Below are 19,310 nucleotides of genomic sequence, written 5' to 3'. Positions count from 1 at the left end.
TTTTTTTTTAATTTGATTTTTGGAGCCAGGGTTTCTGTGTGTGGCCTTGGCTGTCCTGAACTCTCTTTGTAGACCAGGCTGGCCTCGAACTCACAGAGACCCACCTGCCTCTGCCTCCTGAGTGTCACCACGCCCAGCTCCTTTCATACTCAAGAATCCCAAGAGCTTCTCTGTGGCTATAGAAACATGCCACGAGAAATCAGGAGAATAGTGAGAGAGAGAGAGAGAGAGAGAGAGAGAGAGAGAGAGAGAGAGAGAGAGAGAGAAAGAGAGAGAGAGAGAAACTTGCTCTAAAATCCCCCAGATTTCGAGACTTGTAACTTCTCCTTGTATTACTGAAATCTCTGTCTGTCTCTCTGTCTCTGTCTCTGTCTCTCTGTCTGTCTGTCTCTCTGTCTGTCTCTTTTTAAAACATTTTCCTGTATATATCTCTTGTCTTTTCAATTGGAATTTGGAATTTCTCCTCTGTTCTCTTTTCTCATGTATTCTTCCCCTTGGTGAATATTTATTTGCAAAATTAAATCTCTATGAGGATTTCCAGTTTAATAAAAAGCCTTGAAGCGACTTGTTTCTACTGTTAATTCACTAACAGGTAGAGGACACTAGCTGAGTAGTTCTTAGAACCAAGGCAACAAATGTAAGAAAAATAGTAGGAGGACCTCAAGTATTTATTTTAGCGACTCTTCTCAGTAAAAATTATGCTGAGGATGGAAGGGAAACCAAATATTGAGCAAAATTTGAATTGAAGCACCAATCCCATAAAAGTTCTTCACTGCAAAGCACTCTGGGTTGGTTGTGTGCTGACGTTACCCTCTTATTCTAATCTGTCTTCTTGTATGACAAAGACTAAAGTTCTGACTGGCATATATTCCTTTTTCTTTTTCTGAAGGTTATTTACTCCACACACATCTGAGCACACGGATCTCTGGATGCTGTGAAGAAGAGAGTCCCACAGCAGGCTTAAGTTATTGGCATCTTCAGAAGCTGGATTTCACCTAGAAAACTCATCTGAGTGATGCCCAATGCTTCTCCACTGTTTCCTTTGTGAGTGACTTAAAACAGGCAACAGACTCTGGCTAGGGGAGCAGTGGCCACACCTAGCAGGATCCCAGAATTCCCTACCAGGCGACACACAGCTGCCACTCTCTTAAGAACCAGAGAGGACAGCAGAAGCCAAGGAACAAAACACCCACCCAACAAAGAGGAGACCAGATATCAGCACCTAGAGTTACTATCTCCTCAAATGCAGATGTCGAGACTCCAGTGCAAAAACAATAAGCCGGGTGTGGTGGCGCACGCCTGTGATCCCAGCACTCAAGCAGGCAGAGGCAAGAGGATCTCTGAGTTCCAGGTCAGCCTGGAACCTAGAGGTCCTTAAAAGAAGAAATGAATGAAAATACAAACAGTGGAAGGAAATGAATAGTTCAAGACCAAAAGTGGAAATACAACAACAAGAACAACAACAACAACAACAACAACAACAAGAACAAGAACAACAACAACAAGAACAACAACAACAACAAGAACAACAACAAGAACAACAACAACAACAACAAGAACAAGAACAACAACAACAACAACAACAAGAACAACAACAACAACAAACCTGAGGGAACTCTGGAAATGAAAAATTTAGGAGCTTGGCTTTAATCCCAGCACTTGGGAGGCAGAGGCAGGCGGATCGCTGTGAGTTCAGGGCCAGCCTGCTCTACAAAGTGAGTCCAGGATAGCCAAGGCTACACAGAAAAACCCTGTCTCAAAAAACAAAAGAAAACAAAACAAACAAAAGTTGCAAGGGAAAAAGACCAAGTAACATATAAAGGCAGAGCTGTTAGAATTATACCTGACTTCTCAATGGAGACAGATTCTAAAAGCCAGTAGGGCCTGGACAGGTGTGTTGCAAACTCTAAAAGACACCAGATGCCATCCCCAACAACTATATCCAGAAAAACTTTCAATCACCATAGATGGAAAAAAATAAGATATTCTATGATAAAGTCACATTTTAAAAAATATCTATCAAAATCCAGCCCTACAGAAAGTGCTAGAAGGAAACCTCCTACCCAAAGAGGTAAACACATAGAAGAAAACACAAGGAATAAATAATCCCAGACCAGACAGATCAAGAGGGGAAACACACACACACACACACACACACACACACACACACACAGAGAAACCCTGTCCTGAAAAAACAAAAAACAAAACAAACAAACAAAAAAAGGACACTACAACCTCATCAAAGAAAAAACTACCATGAGGATCTTGCAGTTCTTAACTTCTATGCCTCAAACACAAGAACACCCAAATTCATAGAAGAAATACCACAGTTTAAATCACATATGAACCTCCACATACAGATAGTGGGGGGCTTCAGGACCATTGTCTCACTGACAGAAAGGTCATCCAGACAAGACAAAACATAGAAACGATAGAGTTGACATTATGAGCCAAATATACCTAACACATTTACAGAACATTTCACCCAAACACAAAGAAAATATATTTTTCTCTGGACCTCATGAAACTTTCTCCAAAATTGACTATATACTTGGAAACAAATAAGGTCTCAACAGATGCAAGAAAACTGAAGTGACCCCAGCACGGTACCTGGCCACCACAGATTAAAGCCGCGTAGCAACAACAGAAACAAGAGGCAGCTTACAAAGTCAAACTGAACAACTCACCACTCAGTAAACATGGGTCCAGACAGAAAATAGCTAAGAAAATAAAGGCTTTCTAGAACTGAATGGAAACAGAACATAGGTAAACTTGCAGGACAGTGAAGGTGGTTGAAAGCAGCAAGTCCACAGCACTAAGTGCCTACAGAAAGAAACGAGAGAGACTTCATACTAGCAACTTAACAGCGCACCTGAAAGCTCTCAAACAAAAAGCAGGACTCACCCCTGTCATTTCCACTCTGCTCCCCAACCTGCAATGGTGTGGTCACCATCCCTCACTACTGGTGGACTGAGAGGGAACAGAGGGTGCTGGGGAATGGTAGCCTGTGATGGAGACTTTAGGGGGCCCTGAGAGCGAGAACAGACTTGTGAAGGCCAGCTTCGTTGAGCAGCTTGTTTAATTGTGGGGGTGGGTGGTGTCACAAAGGTTATTTAAGCCTTTAGGGAGTAGGTAGAGGCTTTGGGGGGTAAGTATGTATCATTGGCTGGGAGGTTGGTGGGTGGGACGACAGACAGGCGGTTAAGCTGCTGGGAATGCCTTATTTGCATGAAGAGGCATTCCAGGTGCTTGCTGGAAATGACCGTATAAGGACAGGGGAAATTTAGCCTGGCAGTGATTAAGTGACCTCCTCTGGTGGGGTAAGGTGAGGGGATGGGGGTGGGGGGGGGTAGGTGTGGGGTGTGGGGTGTGAGGGGTGGAGCGGGGAGGGGGGCGGGGGGAGGGCTCCAGGACTATGGTGTGCTGGGACATGCAGGCCCAGGGCAGGGCAGGGAGCTGTCCTTACTCTTGTTCCTGAGAGATTTCTGGGGTTGGACAGGACTTGATCCCACTCCTGCTCTGGTCCAGCTCCTCAGGGTTGTGTAGTACACACACAAAAGGAGTGGGTGGCAAGCAGGCGGAACACCCATGCACATGTGCTTCTGAGGACTGAGATTAATAAACTTAATACTTTTTTTTTACTACCTCCATTAAGCATGTTCCTAAGTGCGATTGGCTCTAAAATGAAAAATAACCTCACATTTATTCACAGTGGGGGGCGGGGGAGGGAGGGAGAGAGGGAAGGGAAGGGGGGGTTGTGATGCTCAGGAAACTGCTTTTCTCTATTATGTAGGCTGTGGATTGAACTCAGGTTATCAGGCCTTGGTGGAGAATTGGAACGATGACTGTACAGAATGGGTGATAAGTTCACTGTCTATGTTGTCTCTCTGGAGGCAAAATAGACTAAAAACGCCATACCTCCCCACCCCCCTGTAGACCAGGCTGGCCTCAAACTCAGAGATCTACCTGCCTCTGCCTTTCCAATGCTGTGATTAAATGCTTGGGCCACCATGCCTGGCTCTAAAAATATTTTCAAATCACTTGTTCAGTAAATGTACTGGAACAAAGAGAGCCCAGCACTATGGTTAATCTGTGAGTTCTGTAGGGTCTCTCTTCCTGTCTTTCTTTGGAGACAGGCTCTCACTGTGTAGGCCAGGATAGCCTTGAACTCGGTCCTTTTTCCTCAGTCTCTCTGGTGTTGGGATTACGCGTGTGCACTGCTCCACTCAGCCTTTTGGGCATGCATGTATGCATGTATGTGCTACTGCTGTTAAGTTTTTTGGGAAACATGTTGTCAATCAAAAATATCCATGTTTCTTACATAATTACACAGAGATATAATTTTGAGGAATAAAAAGATTTATTGAAAGATAAAATTTACAAATATATCTTAATACAACAATGTGAGTATCAGCCACTTGGAGACCTCTTGCTGCAATTAAAGTTTTCTAAGTACATAAATGTGTCATGGTCAGGAAAAATCTGCTTTTCTGTTTTTCTTTCCTTCTTTTTTTGTACTGCTGGGAGTAAACTTAGGGCCTTGCACATTCAACGCAAGCACTCTACCACTGAGCTAGACCTCAGCCTAGGAAAAGGCTCTCAGCAATCAGAGTTTTGTTGGGTAGCTGAAATGGAGTTAACATAAAACCAAGTAGATCATATCTGTGCTAAAATGTACACCCTTTCAGAGGGCCCCATGTCACACACTTAAAACCAAATAATACACACATGGGCAGGGGACACACACAGTAGAATTTTGGCAGATTAGGACGGCCCTGAGATGTCTATGGGGCTGGGAGGTGAAACTGAGACAGTGTATTTCTTGACGTGTTACGATGGTACAGTTCCTCCCATCTCGGTGATGTCAGGCAGGAGCCCGGCAGGCTACCCACTGGTTAGGTATGCTTCAGTAAGTAATACATCAACCTGATGGTGCTAGAAAGTCCACAGGTTGACTGAAAAATCATCGTCCTGCTTCTCAATTGGAATTATGGCGTATACTTGAAAAGTCTAACAATGACTGCAGTAATTTTAGTCGCATCAAAACTAATAGATATTTGCTAATAAAAAACTAAACACGTTCCGATATTTCAATGAACAAAGGAGGGCAACTATGCTAGAACTGGCAGCATCATTATTACTAGTCCTATTATTATTGTGCATAATACTGAACTGAGTTGGTGAGGCAAGATGCGATTCATATAAGGCAGGGTTTACAGTGCTCCTGTACTCGTGACAACACTTCAGCTAACGATGGGCAGCTGCGTTTTCCTCATGTTTAACTCTTGGTCTCTGAGAGAAGAGCCATGATCACTCACACACAATGACCTCTGCCCTGTCAGCTGGGCACTCTTTAACAATGATACACGTGACTGCTTTAGAGTGCATTAGCAGTCAGTGCCACAGTTGCTATGGAAAGGCTATAAATTTGCATGGAATGCCACAATTTTAAAAAGGAGATAGGCTGGTAAATTCAGATATTTTTAACCTACTAAGTAAAATGCCAAGTCACAACAGGAGTAATGCCACAGTGTCACAGTCCATTTGTCTTCCCCAGTCCATTTGGTCTTCAAAAGTCTGTGTAGTTACAGGAAATGTGTTGCCTTTTCCCAAAGGGCCCAATACCGCTATGTACTGCACCCGAATGTGGCAAGTGGAGCTTGCTGTCCCCGACGCAGCTATTGGACCGGGAACCTCTGCATTATCAGTGTTTACCGCAAACCCAGCGAAGCTGGTGCTCTGTCTGCAGGTCTGTCAGCTCTTCAATGCTTCTCCAGCTACACTGGCAGGCATATGCCCGTGCGCCTTTCTTCTTGACCAACTTTGTTTTTAATTTGTGGAATTCTGGCATGTTGTTTCTGTGGTGAAACAGACAGGCTTAAGCATAGGGTCTGATGCAAAAGTAAAACAAACAAACAACAACCAAAAAAACAAAAACAAAAACAAAAAACAAACCACTTCTGTTTTAGTTTCCTGCAGCCTCTTCAACTACACTCAACACCTTTGGTCTGGTTCCAGTCGCAGCAGGAGACAGGCTTAGGTGTCTGTGTCCCACAGTCATTCTTCTCAATGGCAATCTTACAGAGTGAGTGCTCTGCAGAACCACTGATGCCACTAGTCAGAGAAGGCAGGAATGAGAGCAGGGTGAGACCGAGAAGGCCCACCTGTCCCTCAGACGTCTATGCCACAAAGGCCTATGCCAGGGGACAAAAAGGCACGGGGTTTCTGATGCAGTTAGCTGCAGCATGCTTCTATTACTGAAAAAATGAGCCTGTTAGTTCTGTATGCTGAATTCAGGCGGTTTCTTTTATTTGTTTAAAATGATCTTCTTATTATGGCAGCAACAAACTACCTATCCTGAAGTGTTCATAGCGTAAAAAATAACTGAACAATGAGAAAGACAATTATTAAAATGATAACTATTGGCTTTGATTGTACTATAAGAATACAGAAGTTACTTTAAGTTTAGCTGCTAAAGAAAATCAATTATGATCTTTATGATAATTCATGCAATAAGTTTATGAGCGTATCTTTGGAAAATAGAACTGGACAACCTAAAAGTAAAATGTTGGGGGGGAAACATAAAGAGAAATGATGAAATGCAGTGTACGGACTAAAGAGGCGTGGTCTCCAGAGTGCCCTCTGGTGGTCAGTGTGTATCGCAGCGTGCTAATTCAGGCACTATTGAGACTTAAAACCCTAGAGATTTTCTGGGCAAACTGTCTGAGTTTAGGAAAGTGACACTCTGACCAGTCGTGACCTATCTAGGGCTATGGAGAACTAGGGTAAGAACAGGACAATCTAGTTTCATCTGAAAGAAAAATAAGCCCAGAAAAGCTACGTTATTGAAAGGAGGCAACACACCCCTTATTCAATCTGCATTATGTTTTGCTAAACTTGGCAGCTGTTATTTGATTGATTACTTGGAGATTTTAGACACAGGAATCACGGATACCAGGGAATGGAACAACATCTTTCAAGTACTTTTAAAGAAGCACTTATCTTAAAAGTTGAGAAAATAAACTATGCCATTATTTTCCTTTAAGGAGAAAACATGATTTAGTAGAGAAATACAAGAATTTATTAAGCTGTAGTAGTAGGGTGGTTGTTAACTCCAGCTCAGGTTTCCTTTACAAAGTTGTATGGCACATGAAAGCTAGCACGTGCTTAGTGCCGACTTGTAAGGCACACAACAGAACAACTGTACAGCATCACAGGGACACTGCATTATGTACCTGACACCAAGGAGCACATGCTTACTCTGCTTGGTGGAACGTCTGATGGACTCTGAAACCTTCGATTCACTAACCACCATGCTCTCCCTCAGAAAATTAGTCCCCATCTTCCTTTATTTCTACTCTCTAATACCCTTAATTTTAGCAGATCACACCCAAATTCTAAAAAACAGACTGGTAGATGTAGTGTCTTCATTTCTGAGTGAGCACCCATGACCTCCCTCTCTGACACAGAGGAGGTGGTCCTCCTCTTCCTACACAAACTCCCTTTCCATCAGTATTCAGGACCTTTTTGCTCAGCTAGCCCTGCCCAATCCATTCTTTACCATATAAGCCTCAAAGCATCTCCTCCACAAAGATGCTCTGCGCGGGCTTCTTCCGAGCTGCCCTCTTGGGTAATCGCATCCTATCTCATGGTTTCAACTGTGACTCCTCCCAGAGCTTCGCAGACAGCGTCAACAGTCCCTGCACTCCACTGTCTAGCGTCTTCCTTTGAAAGCACACTGGCACAGCTCATCTGTGAGCCAGGACAGAGGCCCAGTGAGAGCCATCCTAAGATGCTGACTGCCTCTCACATTCCATGGCCAGAACTCTGCCTACCGTTCCTCTCTGGAACATCTGCTCTGTTTTGCCTTTCTCGCTGCTGTGATTCCTAACATTTCACTCCTGTGTGACTGTAACATCCCTTCACTAAGTCTTGGGATTCTCCACTGACCTGTTTCCCCATTTGGTAGTCTGCTGTCTCTTAAAAGCTGAGTGTGGTGCCAAATGCCTATAAACGCAACACCCAGAACCCAGGCAGGAAGATGCTAAAGTTCAGGGACAGCTTGGCATGCCAAGTAAGTTCCAGGCTCTGGCTAGAGCTACACAGAGCCAGAGAATTAAAATCTGAATAGGCCTCTCTCTAAATTAAAAGCATCCAACTGTGAGTCACTGTTGGAAGGATTAGATCTAAGCTCCTTACTACTGCCTTCCTGGGCCTTTTGGCCTCTCTGTGTTACTTCAGCTTTTGCCATCCTTGTTCTTGGTCAAACTACTTCTCACTTATGCCATGTGATTCACCTCTCAGGGTCTTTAAAAATACCGGCTAGGGACGTGACTCAGTTCATGAGTGCTTGCCTAGCACGCATGAAGTCCAGAACAAAGCGGGCCTTCCTGGGTGCTGGAGGTGAAGTGCATCTGCTTAACCTTTCCTCCAGCCCTGCTGCCACATTCAGTGTGAAGTACTCCACGGCAGCTCCCTCTTAGAACTGTGCGTCTTTAGAGCAGGACCCAGTGACTCAAGAATGTCTGCTGGATAAACAAACGCTAAGGAGTTACATGAAATAGATGCATCAGTGGTTTGCATCTTGGTTGGGACAGCCACATCCTTCAGTTGTTATTCTCTCATTTTTAAAAAAGATTTATTTATTTATTTATTAATATGTGTATAGTTCTCTAACTGCAGGCCAGAAGAGGGCATCAGATCACTTTATAGATGTTGTGAGCCCCCATGTGGGTGCTGGGAATTGAACTCAGGACCTCTGGAAGAGCAGTCGGGGCTCTTAACCTCTGAGCCATCTCTCCACCTCCATTCTCTTGTCTTTTAGACATATTCCTAAATGTCTCGAGGGTTCAGATTATATTTTTTTCTGACTTATGTAATAACCACTAATTTAGTTTTAACAGTGTAGTAATTATAGTAATCGCTATTTTAGGTAAGCTATAGTCTAAAATGTGACTACCAAAAATCTAGAGTGACTCATTAACTGGTGCCTATTTTCTCTTGCGGTCACGTCTGGTCTTGAACTCACTGTCCTCCTGCCTCAGTTTCCAGAGTATACCACCACACCTGCCATTCTGGAAGACTGAGTCACTCACTTACAAACTCACTCTTGGCCAGTGCCCACTACTGTTTCAATGCTACATACATTTTACTGTCCTATGCTAGACTTGCAAAGATCCACGGTGGTGCCTCATGGGAATGATCCAATCCCTTGTTAGAGTAACCAGAAGAGAGTGAATAGCAAAACCCAAATCACCTTATCAAAAAAACAAAACAAAAAACAAAACAAAACAAACAAACAAACAAACAAACAAAAAACACACACAAAGGGGGCTGAAATTTAATTTTCCAGCTGTGAGAGTAAAAGGGGTTGAAGCTGAGAGTAGGTAGTCTGACCCTTGGATTTTGGAACTACACTAGACTTTTTTGAAGTCAGGACTGTGAAACCTCTGAAATTATATTACTCCATGTGTTTGTTGTGTATTTTGTGTTGTATACATATGAATGCTCAAGTGAGTTTATCTCCAAACGGAGAGAGTGGTAAGAGAAGCAAGAAAGACTGATGATGAACCACGCTTAGAACAGGCAGGGTTTGAGGACAGAAAATGGGGCCAGATGTGTCAGGAGATGGAACCTGCAGTCAGAGGGCAAGAATGAGGTGGCCGGGACTGTGACACAGCTAAAGGGAAGGTGGAGGGCACTGTGGGGGACAAGGCTGGATAATGGAGGGTCCTCCAGAGGACGTGTGCAGGCAGAACTGTGGGCAGGACAATGGCATCCTCAGAGCATGCAGAGAATGGTCTGAACAAGGGGGCTGTATGCACCAAAATCAGCGAGGCTGCTTCTGTGTTCTCATTCAGAAACGCATCCGTATGTAGGCTGACAGCAGGCGGGGGAGGCGGGGGGGGGGCGGGGGGTGAAGAGGGAAAGAGAGAGAGAGATATGAAAAGCTCTTGGTACATTTTTCACAGAGTACAAATCTTCAGAAACATACCTGAAAAACAGGTAATCGCAGGACTTGTCCCACATATAGTCATTGTAGCTCACTATCCAGAAGTCACAGGCTACGCAACGAAGTCGGTCACATGCTCTGGTCAGAAAGAAAGAAATATGCATTAAAGACGATTGCTGCTTAAATATGAACATACTGTGACATGCTCCAGATAACTGAATGACAGAGGGATGGATTAATCAATTGTAATGTTTGTACTAAAGGGCTGTTTATATGTTTAAGTTTTCTGGTTGGATGTGGTGGCACACTCCTGTAATTCTAGCTCATGGGAGATATCCTAGCACTGTGATTTCAAAGCCAGCCCAATCTTTATAGTGAGTTCTAAGCTAGCCAGGGCTACACAGCAAGACCCAGTCTTAAAAAAAACTTCTAGCTTAATTTTCACATCTACCTTATAAAGGTATTGCATAATATGTATGTATAAATGAATATTATGGGGACATAGAATGAAGAGTGTATTAGCAGGTTAAAGAATGTGAAATGCTACACTGAAACAAGTCTTCCATAAACTACTTCGATGCTCAAACCATCACTTGTTTCTAAAATATCTAGCATTAGCGCTTTCATGTGTCCATTACATAAAAGTTGCTGAGAACCTATGTGCTTGTGACATCCTTTTATTTTTAATTAATTAATTTATTATGTCTACAGTGCTCTGTTTGCAGGCCAGAAGATGACATTAGCTCTCATTATAGATGGTTGTGAGCCACCATGTGGTTGCTGGGAATTGAACTCAGGACCTCTGGAAGAGCAGTCAGTGCTCTTAACCTCTGAGTCATCGCTCCAGCCCTGCTTGTGACATTCTTAGATTCCAGTGACAGGTGAGCTAATCAGTATTCACTGTAAGTAAGTTAATAGTAAGTTAGAAGGTGAAAGCTGCTTCGAGTGAACTAATATAAGACAATTAGGTAATGAAATTAGGAGTACTGGGGAGGTGGTCTGAACTCTGCATACGGCAGCCTGGATTGGTCACAGTAAGAAGGTGTATTTGAGCAGTTTCTTTCAAAACTACTATGGGTTATCTGAGGGAGGAAACGATCATGTGTGCACTGATGGCAAAGAGGCAATGAAGAGCGAGATTATGGTTGTGATGGAGGGTGAGGGCAGAAGAAGGCACTCAGTGGCTGTGCAAGATGAAGGGACAGGCAAGTCTTCTGTAGGTACAGTGAAGTAGACGTGTTAGGTGTAAACATGCTAACTGTAAGAAACGTGATACTATATAGCAAGTTTAAAAGAAGTAGGAATTGTTACTGCAGCAACAGAAACCTTCTCCACTATTTGAAATATTTAATAAACAGATACATTTAATAAAAATAAAAAGTTGATGAGTTGTTAAGACATCCACACAGGGAGAGAGGGAGAGAGGGAGAGAGGGAAAAAAGGGGGGGGGGGAGGAAGTACGAACGCACAAGCATGAGCAGTGAGCACACACACAGTAATAAGCTAGAAAAATTTTCAACACAGTCAATTTAACCCTATACACGAAGTACTTACAAGTGACAACAAAGTGAAAAAACAAGCAAGATAATTTCCATGTGACAAATGAGGCAGTACAGGCACTGGCTCTGAATACAAGAATGTTCTAGTCAAGTAATTTCTTTGTGACTCAATTTTTCTTTATATATTTTCCAATTTTGCTTTTGCTCTTTTTTGATAGTGTTGTTTCAATTTATTTTACTAATATACTTTTCCAGTAATATTTCTGCAACAAATAAAACAAACCCATTATTAGATTTTTTTCCTTTTAAAATTCAAACACAGGCTAGGCAAGGTGGCACATGCTGTAATCTCGGTACTTTGAGTATGGGGGCAGAACAGTCATCACTGGCTACTCGGTGAGTTCAAGGCCAGTCTGGACTACATGAGACTACCTCAAATTTCAGAAATGTAACTTCAAAATGGAATAATACTGGCAAACTTTGGTCTGGAAGTTTCCTTGAGAATGAATGCTTAGTATTTCTAAAAGTCTCAATCACAACATTAACTAAACATTTACAACGTTTCATAAACATCTCCTTTTAATCTAAGTCACCGCTGAACTTGTCAGTCCCTGTGGAATTCCAACACAGCTGCATTCATGGCACTTGAGTGAGACTCAGAAGTGAGTCAGGAGGTACATACCGCGTGTTCATATGCAGATGGCGCTGATTCACGCTCACAGCGGTGCTAACCCTGACGCCCTGATCCCTATGTGCAACTCGGCTGAATCACTGCTGTTGTGGGGATCATAACTCAGACTCTCAGGGCACTAGGTGTGTGTAAAATTTCAACCATTATGCTAAATATAGTTTTTAAATTTAATTTAAAATTTGGTAGTTTATCAAATCTATTCACACCACCATATTTTCTTACCAACACTGTCCTATGAGAAAACTACAGCCAGCCTGCAGCTAGGGAATCATTCTGGGGCTCTGATCCACTGTTAGATGACGGCTAGCACTGGCTGATGGGATAATCCAGTCCTGCCAGAACTTTACAAATATGCTAAGAGAGACCGTGACTGGCTTGAAAAGGATGCCTCCATTTTATCTACACCACCTTGTGAAGGACGCCATGTTCCCACTACTATTCCAACCTTCGCACCACTAGGCAAAAGACTTTAATCTTTACACTTTAAACCAGTCTGTATTACCCTACATTGGAGCTTAATCCAGGAACAAAACAGACAGGCACAACACAGCTGACTGCCTTTCTGCCTAGAACATAAAAAATAGTCCTTAGTTTTGTGATCTACTGATATTTCTTTCAGAACTATTACTTTTTTTGTTGGGGGGGGGCGGGGTTTCAAGACAGGGTTTCTTTGTGTGGCCTTGGCTCTCCTGGACTCACTTTGCAGACCAGGCTGGCCTCGAACTCACAGAGGTCCACCTGCCTCTGCCTCCTCAAGTGCTGGGATTATAGGCGTGCGCCACCATGCCTGGCTCAGACTACTACTTCTATATATTCATGACTCCTCACCTATGAGCAAGTCATGCTCCAACAAAGCCCTCCTAAGTTAAAATTGTGTGGAACAGTCTAAACTATCAAACACCACAATACAAACAAGGGCACTGGTTGCTACCCTTGTGACTGAGTAGCTAACTGTCCTTGCCCAAGCTCCAAAGAGAGAATCACACTACACACTGCTTGCTAATCTTGGAAAAGATTTAAAAAAATTTTAAAACTGATATATGGCCAATACTGAATGTGTTAGCCACATCTGAGCTATGGTAAGTCAAATATGCAAGCATAAAATAATATAACATTATGATCCCAATGAAGAATAAACTCTTTTTCTCTGTATAATATGGAGGGACTATACTAAGGAGTATCTGTAAAATCCTGGGTGGGACTTAAGTGATCCAGGCTCTCCAAGTGGGGCTTGGAGAAGGGCATTAATATAATAAACAATGCATACTTATAGTACCATTACTACTATTATTATTGTTGTTGTTAATACAGGTCTTGCTGTGTGGCTCAGGCTGGCCTGGCCTTGAATGTGTAGCAGTCATCCAGCCCTAGTTGTCCCATGTGCTAAGATTACAGGCATGCGCCACCTGCACAGCTCAGCCTTTAATAGTTAACTCCCAAGAATAATAAATGAGTCAACAAAGTGTCCTTAGACTGGCTAATACAATACACAGCTCTCACTATAGCGCACACTGACGCCAAGGCAGCCCAGTAAGAAAGCTCCCTGCATTTCCCACCTCCTACCTCTGTGAAATATTTGTTCCAACCCCACACGGAATGGCGCTTCCACTGAGGTACACTGGGCTGCAACTAGACGTGTTCAGCAGATGGAGAAAAGTGAAATGACAAAAACAACAAAAAGAAACATGAGAAGTTAGTTTAGTCTCGTGAGTCCACGTTCTTGTGATCTTATTCTATGCTTTCCCTTGCAAGCCAACTACTTCAAGGAAGAGATATTTATTACAGGATCATTTTCTATAGGATATAACCTGATTTCAGGAACACTCAAAAAGTTATAATGAGTCACAGAAAAACGTGTGCCAATAATATAAGGAATAAAGTAAATACAAAAGCACATAACAGAACATTAATTTTGAGAAACCGTTCACACTTTTTTTTGAAAACAGAGCAGAAAATTATTTACAATTGCAATAATCTCTATTTAATTTCCTTTACACTACGGGGGTCATAGATCCTAAACACGCTCCAGATATTGCTAGTGGTGTTTTGTCTGAAGGCCAAGCAGTGCTTTGCTCTTCAGTGTCACTGCTGTTGCAATGGTAACGGAATCTACTCGCCTATCCTCAAGGCGTTTGCTCACTCAGTGTAGGATTCCCAAAGCAATCTCAACTTACCTTTTACTGAGGCCTTGAATGGAAGCTCTGACAGATGTGTTACTCAAAGAGTTAGATTTAATTTTTTGCTAAACAAAGAAACAAACGAACAAAAACAATAAAAGGCCAAAGGGTTAGAGAACTGCAACTCCTTATAATAATAATAATATTTTTAAATGATGTAAATAAAACATTTGGTGGTATTCTTTCTAGAAACCAAAAACAGTGATCAAAACCTTTTGAAGGCAGGAGGGAAAGAGAATTCCCTGAGGAATTTGCAAATTACAATGTTTTCAGCCTAAGAAACTGATTCTCTGCTGTTATGCATGCTAAAATTTAGAGTCACTTTGTACCTTGTCAGTTAATACCAGGGTTCAGTGATTTCATATGAAGGGCCTGCTATTTAAAATTTCATTCTTGAAAAATGGAATTGGGGGTGGAGGGACCAGGCTCATTTTTAAACGCCTTGAATGGTACTTGTCTAAACTAAACATAAACTCCTGTGCAACTTCAGGATTATTAATTTTGATCAAGTGTAATGGTATCAAGCAATATATGACCATGGAAAATGTTGAGCTACCTAGTTATAACCATACAGTAGTTCCTATATGTTCTAATAACATTGCCATCATTAGTAAGCATTTATTAAGTGTTAACTGGTCTAAAGAATCAGACATCATAAACCAACTGCACACGAGGACCACCGCCAGCAAAAGGAGGCAAGACGGGGAAAAGGCACTTAAAAGGATGCACAGACATGCTTTCACTGCACCTAGTGCTCGACGAAGTTTAAGAGGCAAAAATACTTCACTTTACCCTGTCTCTTAATTTTTATTTGGTGGTAAACAGGAAACTATTTTGCTGCAAATGAGCATCTTTTCATTTGGGAAGCGTGTCTTATGTACTATGTGGAATCACAACTGACTCTAAGATGGCACGCTGTAACATTTGTTGCCGACTCGTAGGGTAGCTGGTCTGGGTCCAAGAGCAGTTTAAACGCGATAAGCGAGAGAGAAGGTGGGGTGAGGAGCAGTGCTGCCAGACACACCTCCCGACAATGTGGGCAGTGATGTTACTCAGCTTCTTGTTTTCTTTATCTGATAAATATTTTACATAGACCCACTCTCTCCCTCCCTTTTCCAGCTAGGAGACCAGGTATAGCATGGGGGGGTGGGGTGGGTAGGGAGAGAAACAACAAACTAATACGGAAATTCACATTCACGCAGGACTTCAACCAAACCCACACAAATAAGCTAAGTTTAAGATAAAGATATAGTTTACTGGTACAAATTTTAAAAATGTACTTTCCTTACTGTACTCAAGACATTTTTTTATTTTGGGGGAGTCATCTCTTTTTTTTTTAAATTTATTTTAATTTTATGTACATTGATATTTTAACTGCCAGTATGTCTGTGTGAAGGTGTCAGATCTGCTGGAACAGGAGTTACTGACAGTTGGGAGCTGTCATGTAGGTGGTGAGAATTGAACCTGGGTCCTCTGGAAGAAGAACCAGTGCTCTTAACCCCTGAGCCATCTCTCTAGAACCCCTCGACTATAGATATTTAAGTCTGTATGTGGATGGAAAGGATAGAGGTGCTATTTGTGAAGGAAGGCAGTACAGTATGACTTATAGGCCTTGAGTTATATTTTCACTTTTTATTTATTTTAAAAAAGCCCAGCTGAACATGATGGCACATGTCTATAATTCTACCACCCAGAAGGCTGACACAAGAGGATCACCAATTCAAAATCAAGGCCATCTTGGGTTAAATAGTGAGATACTGTTTTTTGACTCAGAGTCACAATAAAGTCACTTGGAATACCTATATAAGCCAGAAGAGAAGGGCCACTGGGCAGGGCGCCTTAGTGGAGGGGGCATTAGAACACGGGTGGAAAGTCTAAGCAGGACTGGCAGTGGGCTGATGGGCTGAGGAAAGAGGAAGGGAGGGCTAACCAAACGGTGTATGAAAAAGCCATCTGGAAACCTACTAGTTTGTATGCCAATTAAGAAAAGTATCAGCCAATTTAAAAAAAGTCAGAGGAAAAATATAGCAAAGAATTAACTCATATTTAGAATGGGTGAATATGATGCATTCCTCATACCGCAGTGTAGTGATGGCTGCTACTCTTTGAACTTTTAATAAAGCTAAAGTAGATAAACATTTACAACATTTAAAATATTTACAATTTAGTCAAATTCACTGGTCCGTGGAGTAACATTAACACCATGATATTCTAGATGCTGAAAAACGTTCCCGTACTGCGAGCTGAAGGCTCTGGGCCCTTTAGAGAGCTGTTCTTAGACACTACGACGAAACCAAGTGACCACTGTCAACAGTGGGCTGACTCCTGCAGCAACGGCTTTTCTAACCTCCTACTCTTGCTGAGGAGTTCACAGAGATACACACAGAGTTTCTAATGCTTTTTTCCCCCCTCTATAATCTTTAGTGGAATCATTTCTTTACCTGCATGTCTCAAAATTCAAAGGATTACATCCAATGGCTACTGTGCCTTAACCTTTAAGACTATTCTAAGCTTTTTTTTTTTTCCGAGACAGGGTTTCTTTGTGTAGCCTTAGCTGTCCTAGTCTCGCTTTGTAGACCAAGCTGTCTTCCAACTCACAGTGATCCACCTGCCTCTGCCCCCCCCCCCCCCCCCAGTGCTGGGATTAAAGGCATGCACCACCACGCCCAGCTATTCTAAGCATCTTAAATAATAATGAATTACTATACATTTACAATGTGTGACTTACAAAAGATTTTTTGTCAAAGTTGGGCTCCTCAAATATTTCATTAATAAGACTGTCAAGATCCTCTTCTCTTTTAAATGTTTCTGTTGATCTGAAAAGAAAACATGTGCACACAATAGTAAACCCTTTCCTGGAACTTAAGCACAAACGTATCCCAAGTGTTTATCAATTCTATCGCTACAGTGACAGCACAAGGATTTTTTTCAGCTATGTCAGAACCTGTGGAGCTTTGGCACTGACTTGACTGGGGTGACTGGAGAATGAAGAAATGACAGACACACATGCAGAAAGCCTAGGATTGGGTGGATTATGTGCTAAGATGGAGACACATCAACAGCAGCATGGAAACATGGCGCTTATTACAAACAGTATGGAAGGGGGCAGGAAACTGTGGTGGACAGTTTCTGTACACACGCTTTAACTAAAGATGACCTGTTTGTAAACAAGTCTGACCTGGGGGAGTCTCTGCCATTCCCATGGGGTCTGAGGCCCTGAGATCCTTGACATGGCAGACCTTGTACCAACAATATGCTTTCAGGATGTCAACCAAACCCACAGAAATAAGCTGTTTACTGAGACAAAGATACTGTTTATTGGTCCAAATTCACATATGTAACTTACTACTATGCATAAGATATTTAAGCCTACCTATTATATTAAAGAAAAATTGGGAACACACTTTTCTAAACTATGTCAAGCACTTATCCAAAGAATATAAGATATATAGGTAATAAATAAATCTGAAGCTGGGTGTGGTGGCTCACACCTGCAATCTTAGCACTTGGGAGGCAGAGGCAGGAGGATCTCTGTGAGTTTGAGGCCAGCCTGGTCTACACAGAGAGGCCAGGACAGCCAGACTACAAGAGAAACCCTGTCTCGAAAAACTAAAAAAAAAAAAAAGAAAAGAAAAAAAGGAAGAAAGAAAAAAAAATCTGAATACCATAAAAGGTTTCAATTTTAAGTCAAACAACTGTATCTCTTTCCTAAAGGAACCAAAGCTCACCTCAGCAAACGATAAAAAAGAGAATCTTCCCCCTTCCCCCACCCCAAAGAACCACTATGTGTCAGAATACCCCAACTACTCCATGTTTTTCAGGGGAAGCCGCCACCAGATGAGTAGTGCCAACTACTGCCCCATAGCCCATCTATTTAAAAGAACACTGGGCCAGGCACATGGCACACTGGTTGAGTACTTGTTTAGCATGGATGAAGTCCTGGGTTCTAATGTCCAGCCAGCACTGCCCAGTCTCCTGCCACTGCTCCTAAAAAGTGTTTACAAAATGTCAGGCAGACACTGTCCTAAGGCTTTCCTTACTTTTATTTTTAGGTGAAGAAAAGACATTGAGAGACCCAGAAGCTTGTACAAGGCCACATAAAGGCAGTTTACATACCTGCATGCTATGAGACCACTGCTCTTACAGTTTCACGCTGTGGACACTGTTAATCAGCTTTAGAAGTTCATTGGACCATTTTATGATTTGTTTTAGATTTTTTTGGTTTAAATTCTTTAGAAATGTACTTTAAAATCTTAACGTTAGGAATGTATCACTCGTACCAAATGGTTGACACAGTTACCTCCAGGCTTTGCTTCTTAGCTGTCCCTTCTCTCATTTTTAAATTTTTTGTTTTGTTTTGTTTTTTTGAGACAGGGCTTCTCTGTGTAGCTTGGCTGCCTGGGACCTGCTTTCTAGACAAGGCTGGCCTCGATCTCAGAGACCTGCCTGCCTCTGCCTCCCTGAGTGCTAGGATAATAGGCATGTGTGCCACTGAGCCTGGCTTGGAAACCTTTTTTTTTCCGGGTTTTCAAGACAGAGTTTCTCTATGTAATAGACCTGGCTGTCCTGGAAGATCAAGCTGGATCTGTAGATCAGGCTAGCCTTGAATTTACAGAGATCTGCCTGCCTCTGCCTCTCAATTGCTGGGAGTAAAGGTGTGCAGCACCAAGCGAGGATGGAAACAATATCTTTCAAGCTGCTGTGAGGTGTAATGTTCTGTCTCTGGCTTCATCTCTATATGTCTCAACGACAGTGGCATCCTTACCTCAAATCATTACAGATCGGTTCCAGTCCTCTTTATTTTCACAGAGGCACAAAACACAGTTGTATATGAGGTCTTTAACTTCTTTTTTTTTTTTTTTGAGATAGGGGTTTTACTATGCAACACTGGGTAGCCTAGAACTCAGACGAGTCTGCCTCTGCCTGAGGGGCTAAAGGGGTGTGGCACTGGGCCCAAGCTATCAAGATGTCCTTATCAGAGTCCTCCTTTG

The 19,310-nt window shown here is 42.4% G+C and overlaps 1 protein-coding gene across 1 annotated transcript in view; it reads right to left on the bottom strand.

Moving 5' to 3' along the window:
* Window positions 1-4,341: 4,341 nt before the first annotated feature.
* CFAP418 (cilia and flagella associated protein 418) overlaps window positions 4,342-19,310 on the bottom strand; it is a 17,444-nt gene continuing 2,475 nt past the window's right edge. The window contains exons 2-6 of the mRNA XM_084799069.1: window positions 17,048-17,135; window positions 14,317-14,384; window positions 13,706-13,771; window positions 9,995-10,090; window positions 4,342-5,858 (exon numbers count right to left, since the gene is read on the bottom strand). Of these exons, the coding sequence (XP_084655195.1) occupies window positions 5,705-5,858; window positions 9,995-10,090; window positions 13,706-13,771; window positions 14,317-14,384; window positions 17,048-17,135 (472 nt within the window). The 3' untranslated portion in view covers window positions 4,342-5,704. The remainder of the gene's footprint in view (window positions 5,859-9,994; window positions 10,091-13,705; window positions 13,772-14,316; window positions 14,385-17,047; window positions 17,136-19,310) is intronic.

Source organism: Acomys minous (assembly GCF_964271855.1).
Source record: "Acomys minous genome assembly, chromosome: 1".
Taxonomy (NCBI): Eukaryota; Metazoa; Chordata; class Mammalia; order Rodentia; family Muridae; genus Acomys; species Acomys minous.
Note: the sequence above shows the minus strand (reverse complement) of the source record. Positions and strands in the feature narration are given on the sequence as shown.